At 41.3% G+C, this 12,473-nt stretch overlaps 1 protein-coding gene across 1 annotated transcript in view; it reads left to right on the top strand.

Annotated features, from left to right (window-relative positions):
* The first annotated feature begins 8,319 nt into the window (after positions 1–8,319).
* The window catches only part of WDR43 (WD repeat domain 43), a 43,818-nt gene continuing 39,664 nt past the window's right edge, over positions 8,320–12,473 (top strand). Inside the window, exon 1 of the mRNA XM_041756812.1 lies at positions 8,320–8,571. Within this exon, the coding sequence (XP_041612746.1) occupies positions 8,347–8,571 (225 nt within the window). The 5' untranslated portion in view covers positions 8,320–8,346. The remainder of the gene's footprint in view (positions 8,572–12,473) is intronic.

The raw sequence follows: 12,473 nt of genomic DNA, 5'->3' as shown, positions 1-12,473 counted from the left end.
GTAACGGTTAATCTGCTACCCCCCAAAACTAAATAGAATCATCTTGAAGCGGGGGAGGGAGCCACGGCCCTTGCTAAAACGGTTGCAGGGCAAAGAGAGGGACTGAATTTAATCCCTCAAGATTCATGCCTTGAAGTCCCAATTCCCTGTACGTCAGGATGGGATAGTCTTTGGGGATAGGGTTAAAAAGATAACTAAGTTTAAATGAAGTCATTAGCGTGGGACCAAATTCACTGTGAGGAGTGTGCTTACGAGGAAAGGAGATTAGAACACAGGCACGCCGGGAAGGCCTGCAGATGTCCATCTACAAGCCAAGCAGAGTGGCCTCGGAAGAGACCGAACCTGCCGGCAGCTTGATGTTGGACTTACATGCTCCAGAACTGCAAAAAAAAAAAAAATTTGTTGTGTAAGAAGGGGGAAAAAATGCATTGCCTGTATTTTTTTTTTTTTTTTTTTTACTATTAAGGATTTTTATTTATTTTATTTGAGAGAGAGAGCACGAGCAGGAGGAGGGGCAGAGACAGAGAGGGAGAAGCAGACTCCCAGCTAAGCAGGGATCAGGACCTAAGCAGGGATCAGAGGAAGGCAGATGTTCAATGACTGAGCCACCCAGGGGACCCCTGATTCTCTTTTTTATTGGATTGCTAAAAAAAAAAAAAAAAAAAAAAAAAAAAACTTTTATTCTAGGGGCACCTGAGTGGCTCATTTGGTTGAGCATCTGCTTCTTGGTTTCTGCTCTGGTCATGATCTCAGGGTCCTGGGATGGAGCCCACCTAGATCTCCCCTTCTCCCTCTCCCTCTGCTCCTCTCCCTGCAATCCTTCTCCTCTCTCTCACTCTCTCTCTCTCTCTCTCTCTCTCAAATAAATAATATTTTTTGAATAATTTACTCTAGGTTTTGGCACCCCACCCCAAAAGGATTAAATAGAAATACATTTCTTTCATTCTAAAAACAAAGCCAGAAAAAGGACTTTGGACTACAAAGGAGCTGACGTTAAATATCACAAACATGTTTAATATTAGTTCACTTGGCAAAAGTTTATTGAGGGTTTGACAATACCAAGCACATTAGATATTTACTTCTCTTAAGTTTACGACACCCCTGTGTTAGAAATAAGTATTCCTGCTTTATGCATAAGAAAACTGACACAGGGAGAGTAAATGATTTTGGCACCATCTGGTAGTTGACAAGTGGCATGGCAGGGTTTCTGACCTAGGTCAGTCTGGTTCAGCAGTCCATGTTCTTTGTACTGTAGCACCCCTTCTCAAAGGCCAGTCAACAGTACAATTGAATTTAAAGTCAAAATATGCTCAAAGGGCTATGAACTTAGTTTAAATTTGATAAAAAATAAGTCTTGTTATTACTTTTGAAGACATAAAGTAATACTTTCTGAACTGTGCTTTCTAAACCATCAGCCACCACAAACTCCGTTATCAGGATTTCTCTCTCTCAGGCCTAGAAGTGAATAAACTGCTCTCCTTCCACCCAGACTTTATGTCTCACTTCTGGTTTTGATTTTTATTTTTTAAGATTTTATTTATTCACGAGAGGCCCAGAGAGAAGTTACACAAGTAGAGAGAGAAGCAGTTTCCCTGCAGGGAGCCTGATGCAGGACTCGATCCCAGGACCCTGGGATCAAGACCTGAGCCAAAGGCAGACACTCCACCACTGAGCCACTCAGGCATCCCTTGATTTGTTTTTTAAGAAAGTTTTTATGACCAATATTTTTATTATTACTGTCAAATAAGGGCCAGAGTTGGAATTTCTTTTAAAGATTTTATTTATTTATTTGAGAGACACAGGAAGAGAGGCAAGAATATAGCAGAGGGAGGAGAAGCAGGCTCCATGCAAGGAGCCCCGTGGTGGACTTGATCCCAGGAATCCGGGATCACAGCCTGAGCCAGATGCTCAACTGCTGAGCCACCCAGGCGTCCCGTGTTGGAATTTTCTGATTCCTAGGCCCTACTAATGGTTTTAAAATTTAGCATTCCTGATTTGTTATCTCTTAAAAACGATTAAATGATTTTTGGCTGTTATTTAAGAAGGAGTAGGACTCGAAGAGAAGATATATTGATAATATGGGAAATAAATTTACATATCTTTGATTTCTAAGATAAACTGTAAGGAGTAAATGGCATCCCATTTTATTTCTGAATAAGACATGGGGTTATAAATATTTTGTTATATACACATCTAATGAAATACATTAATATGTGTTGAAAAATATAATTATTCCTTATTCATGATCTTTCAAAGCATTTAAGCTAAAAAAAAAAGTCACTATGTGTGCCTTTTTATTTTTGGTTATACTTTTCCTTTTCCTTCTGTCTCCCCTATGAAACTGTCAGCCTGCACTCTGAAACTATTACCTGAGGATATGAGACATAATCAACTTGTCACATTTGTTATAAGGCCAGAAAGACACTGTCTTCTAGTAGCATTTAGTCAAGCAATTACTTTAAAGTCCAAATAGCTATCAAGAAGGACTATGGCCGATGGCTGCCATCTAAAAATCTCCAGAAAAGTAGATCACTAGTTCTAATTCCACAAATGTTGTCCTTTACCTATTTGTGTGTGTGTGTGAGTGTGTGTGTGTGTTTCTTTCTACTGTTTTGTATAGTTTCCCCTCATCCTTCAGGTGTCAGCTTTGCCAGAATGGTGAAAATGAGAGAAATGCCTCTCCTCTGTGTTCCTGACATATCCTGTCTTTAGACCAACCCCCGACAGTGCATGTCAGATTACATGAAATCGTTGTTTATTTACCAATTCCCAAGTAGGATAAAATTGTAGAGAGGACTGTGTCTAATTCATCATTATAATTCCATTACCTGTCATAGTGCCTGGAACACGATATATCCTCAAAATATATTTGTTGAATAAATGAATGAAGAAAGTAGGAAATGAGAAAACCAGCAGTCCTGATATGTAGGTGCCTCTACTAAATAATTCAGCGTGCAAGTTCAAATATATTTAATAGTTGTGTATTTTATTGTGTATCTTTACATGTATTTAGATTTTATTTTATTTTTTTTGAAGATATTATTTACTTGAGAGAGTGAGAGAACACACACAAGCAGGGGAAGGAGCAGAGAGAGAAAATCCAATGCTCCAATTCCAGGACCCTGAGATCATGACCTGAGCTGAAGGCAGATCCTTAGCCCACTGAGCTACCCAGGCACCCCAGGCATTTAGAATTTAATAGAACTTGGTGGGATGAGCACTGGGTGTTATGCTATATGTTGGCAAATTGAACTCCAATAAAAAATTAATTAATTAATTAATTAATTAATTTAATAGAACTGTTGAAGTTCATAATTTTTAATTTTTTTAATTTTTATTTTTTCTTTATTTATTTGAGAGAGGGGATGAGCAAGAAAGAGAGCATGAGCAGGGGCAGAGAGGAAGAAGCAGACTCCCCTGCTCAGTAGGGAACCTGACTTGGGACTCAATCGCAGGATCATGAGCTGAATGAACTGAAGCCAGACAGACTTTAACTGACTGAGCCACCCAGATGCCCGAGTTCATAATGGTTTTAGAATTTCAGTGAAGGATAAAGTATCCAAATCTGAGAATATAACTGCTTTTCTCTTGCCTTTGCATTTGTTTCCCCAGTTGCTACTGAACTTGAATCTGGATTCTGTAGAACTCCTCCAGGATTTACTGTTGTGTATTAGAAATTGGAGGAATCAACTGAAGGATGTGAAAAGGCACAAACCTCTAGTTATAAAATAAGTAAGTCCTGAGGATGTAATGTACAACATGCTGACAATAGTTAATAATATTGTGTTGCATATTTGAAAGTTGCTAGGAAAGTACATCTTAAAAGTTCTTATGCTGTCTTGATACTGTTGCTTTATTGTTAGTTTTGAAATCAGGTAGTATGAGTATACCAACTTGTTTTTCTTTTAGATAATTGTTTCACTTAGCATAAGGATTAATTTAAGATCAATTTCTACAAAAAGTTCTTCTAAGATTCTGATAGGATTTATATTGAATTTACAGAACAAATTGAGTAGCATTGCTGTCTTGAAAATATTAGCTTTATCAATTAACAAACATTCAATGTCTTTTCATTTATTTACTTCTCCTTTGAGTTCTCTCAGCAATATTTTAAACTTTTTAGAAAACAAGTCTCGAACTTCTGTTAATTTTTTCCCAATTATTTTATTCTTTATGGTGCTATTGAAAATGGAATCATTCTCAATTTAATTTTGATTGTCCACCAATAGAATGCAGAAATACCATTGGTTTTGAATGTTTATCTTGTATCTTGAGATGTTGGTAATTTATTAGTTTTAGATTTTTTTGTGTGTGAATTCCTTGAAATTTTCTATAAGTCATCTGTGAATAAAAATACTTTTACTCTTTTCTCTCCAATTTGGATGCTATTATTATTATTGTTTACTTTATTGCACTAGCTAGAACTTCAGTAAAATATTAAATAGAATTGATGAGAGTGGACAGCATTTAAGTCTTAGGAGGAAAGCATCAATCTTTCACCATTAAGTATGAAGTGAGATGTGAGCTTTTTGTAGATTCTCTTTATCAGGTTGAGGATATTCTCTTAACGAAGTTCCTACTTTGTTAAAAATATACTTATTTATTTATTTATTTATTTATTTATTTATTTATTTATTTATTTAAAAGATTTGGGACACCTGGGTGACTCAGAGGTTGAGCATTTGCCTTTGGCTCGGGGTGTGATCCCAGAGTCCCAGGATCGAGTCCCACATCGGGCTTCCTGCATGGAGCCTGCTTCTCCTTCTGCCTGTGTCTCTGCCTCTCTTTCTCTGTGTCTCTCATGAATTTATTTGAAAGAGAGAGAGAGCAACTGAGGAGAGGGATGGAGAGGGAGGGAGAGCAAGGGGAGGAAGAATCTCAAGATACGCCCTGCTGAGCCTGGAGCCTGATACAGAGCTTGAGCTCAGGACCTTGAGATCATGACCTGAGCCACTCAGGTGCCCCCAAGATTTGTGTTTTTTTTAAAAATTATGAATGTGTGTTGGATTTTATTAAAGTCTTTTTCTTTATCTTTAAGAATATCATGTATTTTTGATCCTTTATCCTATTAACATGGTATATTATAATTTTTTATTTTTTAATGTTAAACCAACCTTGTATTCCTGGGAGAAATCCCATTTGATCATGGTATTTGATCTTTTGTATATGTATATATATATATTGCTACTTGATTTGGAAATATTTTGTTAAGGATTAGAGATTGTAAGATCTATCACTTTATGATAAAAAGGATTAGTTAACAGTTGAATTGTTAGTAAGTTTGATGAAGAGCTAGCATTGGGGCAGAGAGAGAACTGGATGAGCCTAAATTAAAGGCAGAGCAAAAGAGCAGGGCCCATAACAGGATGACAAGGACAAGAAACCAGAAGCAGATGAGGCTTTAATTAGTGTTGTTGGGGAGGCTGACAGGGACCAGATTACAGGTTGTTTTGTAATCCAAATATATTGAGCAGCATAGAGTCTCTTCTGTAGGTGCCAGAAAGCTTGTGCTTGTGGTTTTTTTTTTTTTTAAGATTTATTCATTTATTTATTTGAGAGAGAGAGCACACGGGGAGGAGCAGAGTGAGAAAGAGTCTTAAGCAGACTGCCTGCTGAGCATGGAGCCCAACTAGGGGCTTGATCTCAGGACCCTGAGATCAGGACCTGAGCCAAAACCGGGAGTCATACACTTAACCAACTGTGTCACCCAGGTGCCCCATGTGAAGGGTTTTAAGTAGAGAAGCGGAATGGACAGATTAATAATTTGCAAGGATCATACTACGGGGCAAGCATGGAGAAAGAGAGTCCAATATAAACAGTGGTGACAGTTCCAGTGAGAGATAAGGCTCTCTGATAAAGACAGAATGGTAGAATTGGATGGAGGTGAGGAAATTGAATAGAGAATTATATAAGAGATAAAATAGGATCTAATGATTGATCAAATGTGCATATGTGTTTGGGCAGAAATAAGATGTGGGATTGGCTAATAAGCAGGGCTGGTTTCTGGCTTTCTCCAATGGCTAACTGGATGGCTGAGAGTATCACCAACTGGGGCAAAGGTTATAAAAGAATGAGCACAATCTGGTTCAGCTGCATGTAACATAACCTAAAATACTGTAGTTTTAAACAGAAGAGAAGTTTATTTTCTTTTGTGTAAAAGAGGCTCAAGAAGTTGGTCCAGGTCATACATCATGCTTGTGTCTCTAGATCCTTCTATCTGCTATTCTTAGCATATTATTTTCTCCTCACAGTCCATCGTGGATGCTCTAACTTTTGACCATCACATTTGAGTTCCAGGAATTAAAAAAAAAAAAGCAACTGCTGGGCCACCCAGGTGTCCAGGTTCCTAAATCCTTATAAAGATTTGGTTTCAGGAGCCTGGGTGGCTCAGTGATTGAGTACCTGCCTTCATGCCCAGGGCATGATCCCAGAGTCCCAGGATTGAGTCCCACATTGGGCTCCCTGCATGGAGCCTGCTCCTCTCTCTGCCTATGTCTCTGCCTCTCTCTGTGTGTCTCTCATTAATAAATAAATAAAATATATAAAAAAAAGATTTGGTTTCCAGGACATCTCATTCTCCTGGGCTTTCATCCTACCCATTCTTAATCTTCTTTGCTGGATCTTCCTCCTCTTTCTGAACTCTAATATTGCACAGTTTGGGCTAAGTTTTCTTTTCTTTTCTTTTTTTTAAAGATTTTATTTATTTATTTATTAGAGAGAGAGAGAGAGAGAGAGGCAGAGACACAGGCAGAGGGAAAAGCAGGCTCCAAGCAGTGAGCCTGATGTGGGACTGGATCCCGGACTCCAGGATCATGCTCTGGGCTGAAGGCGGCGCTAAACCACTGAGCCACCCAGGCTGCCCTAAGTTTTCTTTTCCATCCATACTTGCGCCCAACATGATCTGACTAGTCCCACAGTTTTAAATAACATCTATCTGTATGCTAGTGCATCCAAACTAGATCTCTGTGATCTTATTCTCCTGTAGCCAACTCCTGCTGAGCAACTCAATTTGGAGGTACAGTAGGCATATCATATTCAACTGTCCCAAACAGTTGATCGTCACTCCAGTCAAACTCGTTTCCCCAATCTAGCTGATGGAATCACCATTCACTAGTTTGCTCAGGCCTCGGTGTCGTCCCTTCATTTGTCTTTTTTTCACCCTGTGCAATCATTTAGCAAGCCTTGTTGACTCTAACTTCAGATTCTATCTGGAGTCTGGGCACTTCTCCTCACCTTTACTGCTTTCTTTTTCTTTTTTTTCTTTAAAGATTTTATTCATTTATTCATGAGAGACACAGAGAGGCAGAGACAGGCAGAGGGAGAAGCAGGATCTCTGCGGAGAGCCGGATGGGGGACTGGATCCCAGGACCCCGAGGTCACATCCTGAGTGGAAGGCAGATGCTCAACCACTGAGCCACCCAGGGGTCCTGACCTTTACTGCTTTCATGTGAGTCTGACTCACTATTGTGCTACATCACATGTGGGTTTTCCTTCTTACCCCTTTACCATCTCCGTTGGAATCCAGGAAGCTTTCTAAAAAATGTAAATGTTTATCATTATAAATAATCTAAAGCGCAAACGTCAGCATGGCACTCCCTGGCTGTAGAAGCCCTTCCTGAGGGTAGTGTTTTTTTGTCTTTCCTGCTGGGCAACAAACTGTGAGCTGAATATTATCATATTATCAAGTATATATGTATAATTATTCTATGAGCAGAACAGTTTGTATTGATATTAATAGCTGGCATTTCCTGAATCACAATGCATAGATTTAGTGAAATATTAATGCGTCATTACAAATGGTCTGTTTGATGTAGTAACATGGGATTGATCCTGACCAAATAAGGGAGGGGGTGGATAGCAGATCCTGCCGTTACTTTTACACGATTATGACTGAATAGATTGTTATGTGTGTGTGTATATATATATATATATATATATATACAGTTATAGCCTGGAAGTGGATGAGAAAAAATGCAAACAATTGCTACGATCATGAAGTTATAAGTGGTTATTTTTTTTAAACATTTCGTTCAATCATGTTATTAAAAAACAAAACAAAACACCAAACCTTTTTTTTTTTTTTTTTTCAAGGACCTGGCCTGCACTCCCGTCTGCAGTCCAGTCCCTCCGCACGTCCCCTCCCCCAACCAACCAGTACAAGTTAGCGTTGGGTCCTCCGGGCCACCGTCCACAGGCCGGGCCCACCCAACGCGAGCTGGAGCGGCGGAGAGCCACTCCCTCGGCTCCCTGCGCTCCCCCCGCCCCACTTCCTCCCTCCAGGCCCCGCCCCGTGCCGGTGCGCATGCGCACAGGCGAACACGTGGCTGCCGCGGAGCCAGGGCAGCAATGGCGGCGGGTGGCGGCCGAGTTGCCGACCCCCTGTCCCCGGCAGGGGTTCCCTGCGCCTTCTCCCCGCTGAACCAGGCCTACTTCGCCTTGGCGTCTGCCGACGGTCAGTTGCGAGTGTGGGAGACCGCCAACAATAGGCTGCACCAGGAGTACGTGCCTTCCGCGCACCTCAGCGGTACCTGCACCTGCCTGGCCTGGGCGCCAGCGCGGCTGCAGGCCAAGGTAAAGCGGGCGGGCGGGCGGGCCGGCGGGGGGCGGGCGCCCGCCCGGGCTCGGCCCCTCAGCACCCCCGGCCCGACGGCGCGTGGCCCGGCGTCTCGCGCGGCCCTCCGAGGCCCGGGGCGAGGAGGCACGGAGCGCGGCGGCGGCGGCGGCGGCGGCGCGGACTCGGCCACTTGGCGAGTCCCGCGTGCGGCCTGCCCGCAGAGTAGCGAAGGAGGGCGCGGCCCGGTGCGAGGGACTGTAGACTGGAGCCCCGCCGACGGGCTCCTTGCGCTCGGAGCCCCGCGCCCCGCTGTCGCCGGGGCCGCCATGTTCGCGTAGGCCCCCGGTTCCCCAGGGCGGCTTCCTTCTGCCAGCCCTCGCGCAGCAACATGTGCTCTCCGGTGTCCTGGATTTTGACAGAGCCCCTCCTTGGGACTGTACTACTCTTGTCCGATTTCTCTAGCTCACCAGCTTTGCCTAAGGGGATTGGAATGAATTAAGCCTGTTTCCTTGCTTCCGGACAGCCCCCCCAACCCCCCACCCCGCCCCAGAACCCTTGGGTGCAGGCTCACCACGTGTTGTCTTCCACGTCCAGTGTGTAGGACTCTCACTCTTGAAACTCTTGATTTCTCAGACTCGTTTCCAGTCTCAGTCATTTGAAACTTCATGCTTTTTCATTTTTAACATCTGCTCAGCTCCCCCTTTATGCACCCCCTCGTTAAGTCTGAAGTCCGCTTTTGGATGTGGGGGTAAAGCGAAGTAGCTGGTTTAATGTAATGAATGTGAATCCAGGTGAAGTTTCTCTTAGATGGGACGTTGCCAAGTTAGGGAAGGCTTCTCTCTTAGGGCCCCATCTCAGGTAAGATGCCATTCGCTGTTGAGTCACTCGACCACGTCTGCTCTAACTCACATGCACGTGGGACTGCAGGTATAGGGTAGTCACACCGAATCAGTCTAATGTGATTCGGAAGCATCAGGTATTGTGAGTGTTTAGCCAACACCGTGTGTAAAACTTTAGAAGCTAGTATTTAAGACAGATTTTTAACTTCCATCTGACTACTGTAGGGGAACTTCTAAATTTTTAGGTTGAAAGTAGGGGGACATCTAACTATGCTTTGGATGAGTATGTTTAGGTATTTTTCAGATCTTAAGATAGATTTTCCTAGTTTCTAGATGAAGTGACTTTAGTTGATAAATAAACCTTTTCAGGGTTCTTAAGGCGAACTTGGACTTAAAAAAAAATAGTCGTCATTGTTAGTTGCAGCAGTCTGCATATTTTTCCGTTTTAAAGTTGTTTTCTATGTTTCTGTTTTAACAGTCCTGTAAAGAGATGGTGATACTGATGCTGAGGGAAAACCTGGAGCAATGATTAGATACATGGATCCAAGCTCTACCGCTTACATTTAAATCTAGGTTTGGCTTCATAGTAGTAACTGTGCCTCTAGTTCCTCATTTGTAAAATGGGAGTCACAGAACCCACCTCATAGAGTGGTTGTGAAGGTGAACTTGTTTAATAATGCAGAAACATTTAGATTGGTGTATGTAAGTGCTGCAAGGTTTTTTATTTTTTAAATTAATGTCTTGTATTTGTATGGTTAGTCCTGGAAGGTAGATAAAGACTAACTTTTTGCCTTGCTTCTGAAGAAGAAGCTGAGCCTCTGGAAAATTAGGCAACTTGCAAAAAAACCCAAAAATAGAACCAGGACTAGAACCCAGATATTTAGAGCTTCGTTCTCCATTATCTACAACAAATAATAGTTAATATTAGGCTGGCAAAAATTTGTTGCCCTGTCCCCCTTTGCCTTTCTGTTGACTTATGTCATATTATATGGCTCAAGAACAAAACTTTGGCCTCGTCTTAAGTTTCTTTTTGAAAGTCATAGTTTTGGATTATGTATAGCCCTCTGAAATAGTAGAAAAATATCTGGATTTGGTTTCATATCCAGAACTCAACTCACACTTGCTTTTGTCACATTGAGCAAGTCACTCATTGAAGGGCCTCATTGAAAAAGGAGTTTGACTTAAAAAAAAAAAAGTTTGTATAAGTTTCAGTATCACTTTATCTGGATGCTTTCATTTTAGCCACACAGCTCTAAGAAATACCCTGAAATAAAATTTTTAAAAACTGAGAATCAGAACTAGGGAAGTTCCAAGTGACTTCATCAAAGCTTTAATAACCAATAAAGACATTGTGACCACCAGGGTTAAAGTCCCCTGACTTCTGGTCTATTGTTCTTAACACTGTAACTCTAGATCTTGAGTCATAGAATTGAGAGTTGGGGGGAATGTAGGAAGAACATCCAGTCTTCATCATATTGGGGATGTGTCCTAGAGCATCAATTTTACTTGAAGATTAGAGAAGTGGTTCTCTTAAATGTACACATATGTTATGGCATAAAATTATAAAGTCACATGACTTTTCTAAAGCTAGAAAGTGAGTGATTTGTAGCAGCTGCTTCATCTCTGTTCCCAGGTCCCTGGGTTATGATCCTTGCCACTGAAATGTTAAGATGCTCTCATTTTATTAAACTCTTTTATTTTACATCTTTGTGAATTAGAGTTTCAGGCTTGGAAAGGATTTTATCCTGTATTCCCAACACCTTAAGATTTTTGTTACTCAAACATGAAGTGGAGGGATGTCTGGGTGGCTCAGTGGTTAAGTATCTGCTTTTGGCTCAGGATGTGATCTTGGAGTTCCGGGTGTGAGTCTCACCTCGGGCTCCTGTGAGGGGTCTGCTTCTCCCTCTACCTATGTCTCTGCCTTCTCTCTGTGTCTCTCATGAATAAGTAAATAAAATATTTAAAAACAAACAAACAAACATGAAGTGGAGGTTATGCTACCCACCTTTCAGGCTTCTCAGATAATTAAATGAGGCACTGTATATGATTGATGTAGTATAAGTGCTCAGTAAATATTAGTTGTTATTGAATGATTCATTGACCATTCCCTATGGGCTCATTTTATAATTTACTGCTACAATCCTCAGTGTAAATCATTTTGTAAGAGTATCCTATATCTAGTTCAGTAACTGGCAAGTTGCCACCCAAGGACAAAGTTTGATGACATCACTCCTGTGAATGGAGAAAAATGAGTTGGTACTGAGTTGCTTGGGTAACAGGAGTTAAAGCAGTGGTTCTTAAATGTTTAGAAGAATCAAATTGCTCTTTCTTGTTCTTGGCCAAGAATGATTATATATGCCATAATAGTGTTTAGAGGGTTTTTGTACATATCATATAGATGAGCATATCATTTGGTTGGTGGAACCTGGGAAGAGAGGACCTCTAATGATGATAAGAAAAGTGCAAGGAAACAGATTGATGGACTATATAGATGGATGCTGTTTTTAAAGCTCTTCAGGTATGTGTGTGTAAACTGAGGCTGAGATGTTAATTGATATGCCAAAGCCACACAGTAAGTGCCTGAGCCACCTGTCACTGACCCTGCTATTTCATCACCCCCTGAAATCTCTCAAACTTTTCTACTTTTCCTTTCCTAGCTGGGCTATAGCTCTGAAGAAACAGACCTTGTCTACTATCAGCTACCACAGTAAATGTATTTATGCTGCTTTGCTGTCACTGCAGTTAAAATGATCTCACACAGCTTAGTGCTTGTTGAGCGAAGCACATGGCATTTCAGACATGAGACAGGGCAAGCACAGTAGCATTAAGAATGTTTCTAGGAGGAATCTGAGTTGAGTATCCCTATTCCCAGCCCTAGGAGTTATAGTACAGTCCAGTTGTGTTTGTGAATATATGATGCTTTATCTTAGGGTCTTTCTCGTATTGAAACCTCAAAACAGGGGAGAATTTGCAGATGAGATCCTCCTGTTGGCAGGAATAGAAGTTCCTGGTTATCAGAATTTGTTTTCAATATAAATACTGTGTAATTACATGTAAAATGCACACATTTTGTTCACAGT

The sequence above is a fragment of the Vulpes lagopus genome, chromosome 5 (genome assembly GCF_018345385.1).
Source record: "Vulpes lagopus strain Blue_001 chromosome 5, ASM1834538v1, whole genome shotgun sequence".
NCBI lineage: Eukaryota > Metazoa > Chordata > Mammalia > Carnivora > Canidae > Vulpes > Vulpes lagopus.
This window is presented reverse-complemented; position numbering and strand designations above follow the sequence as displayed.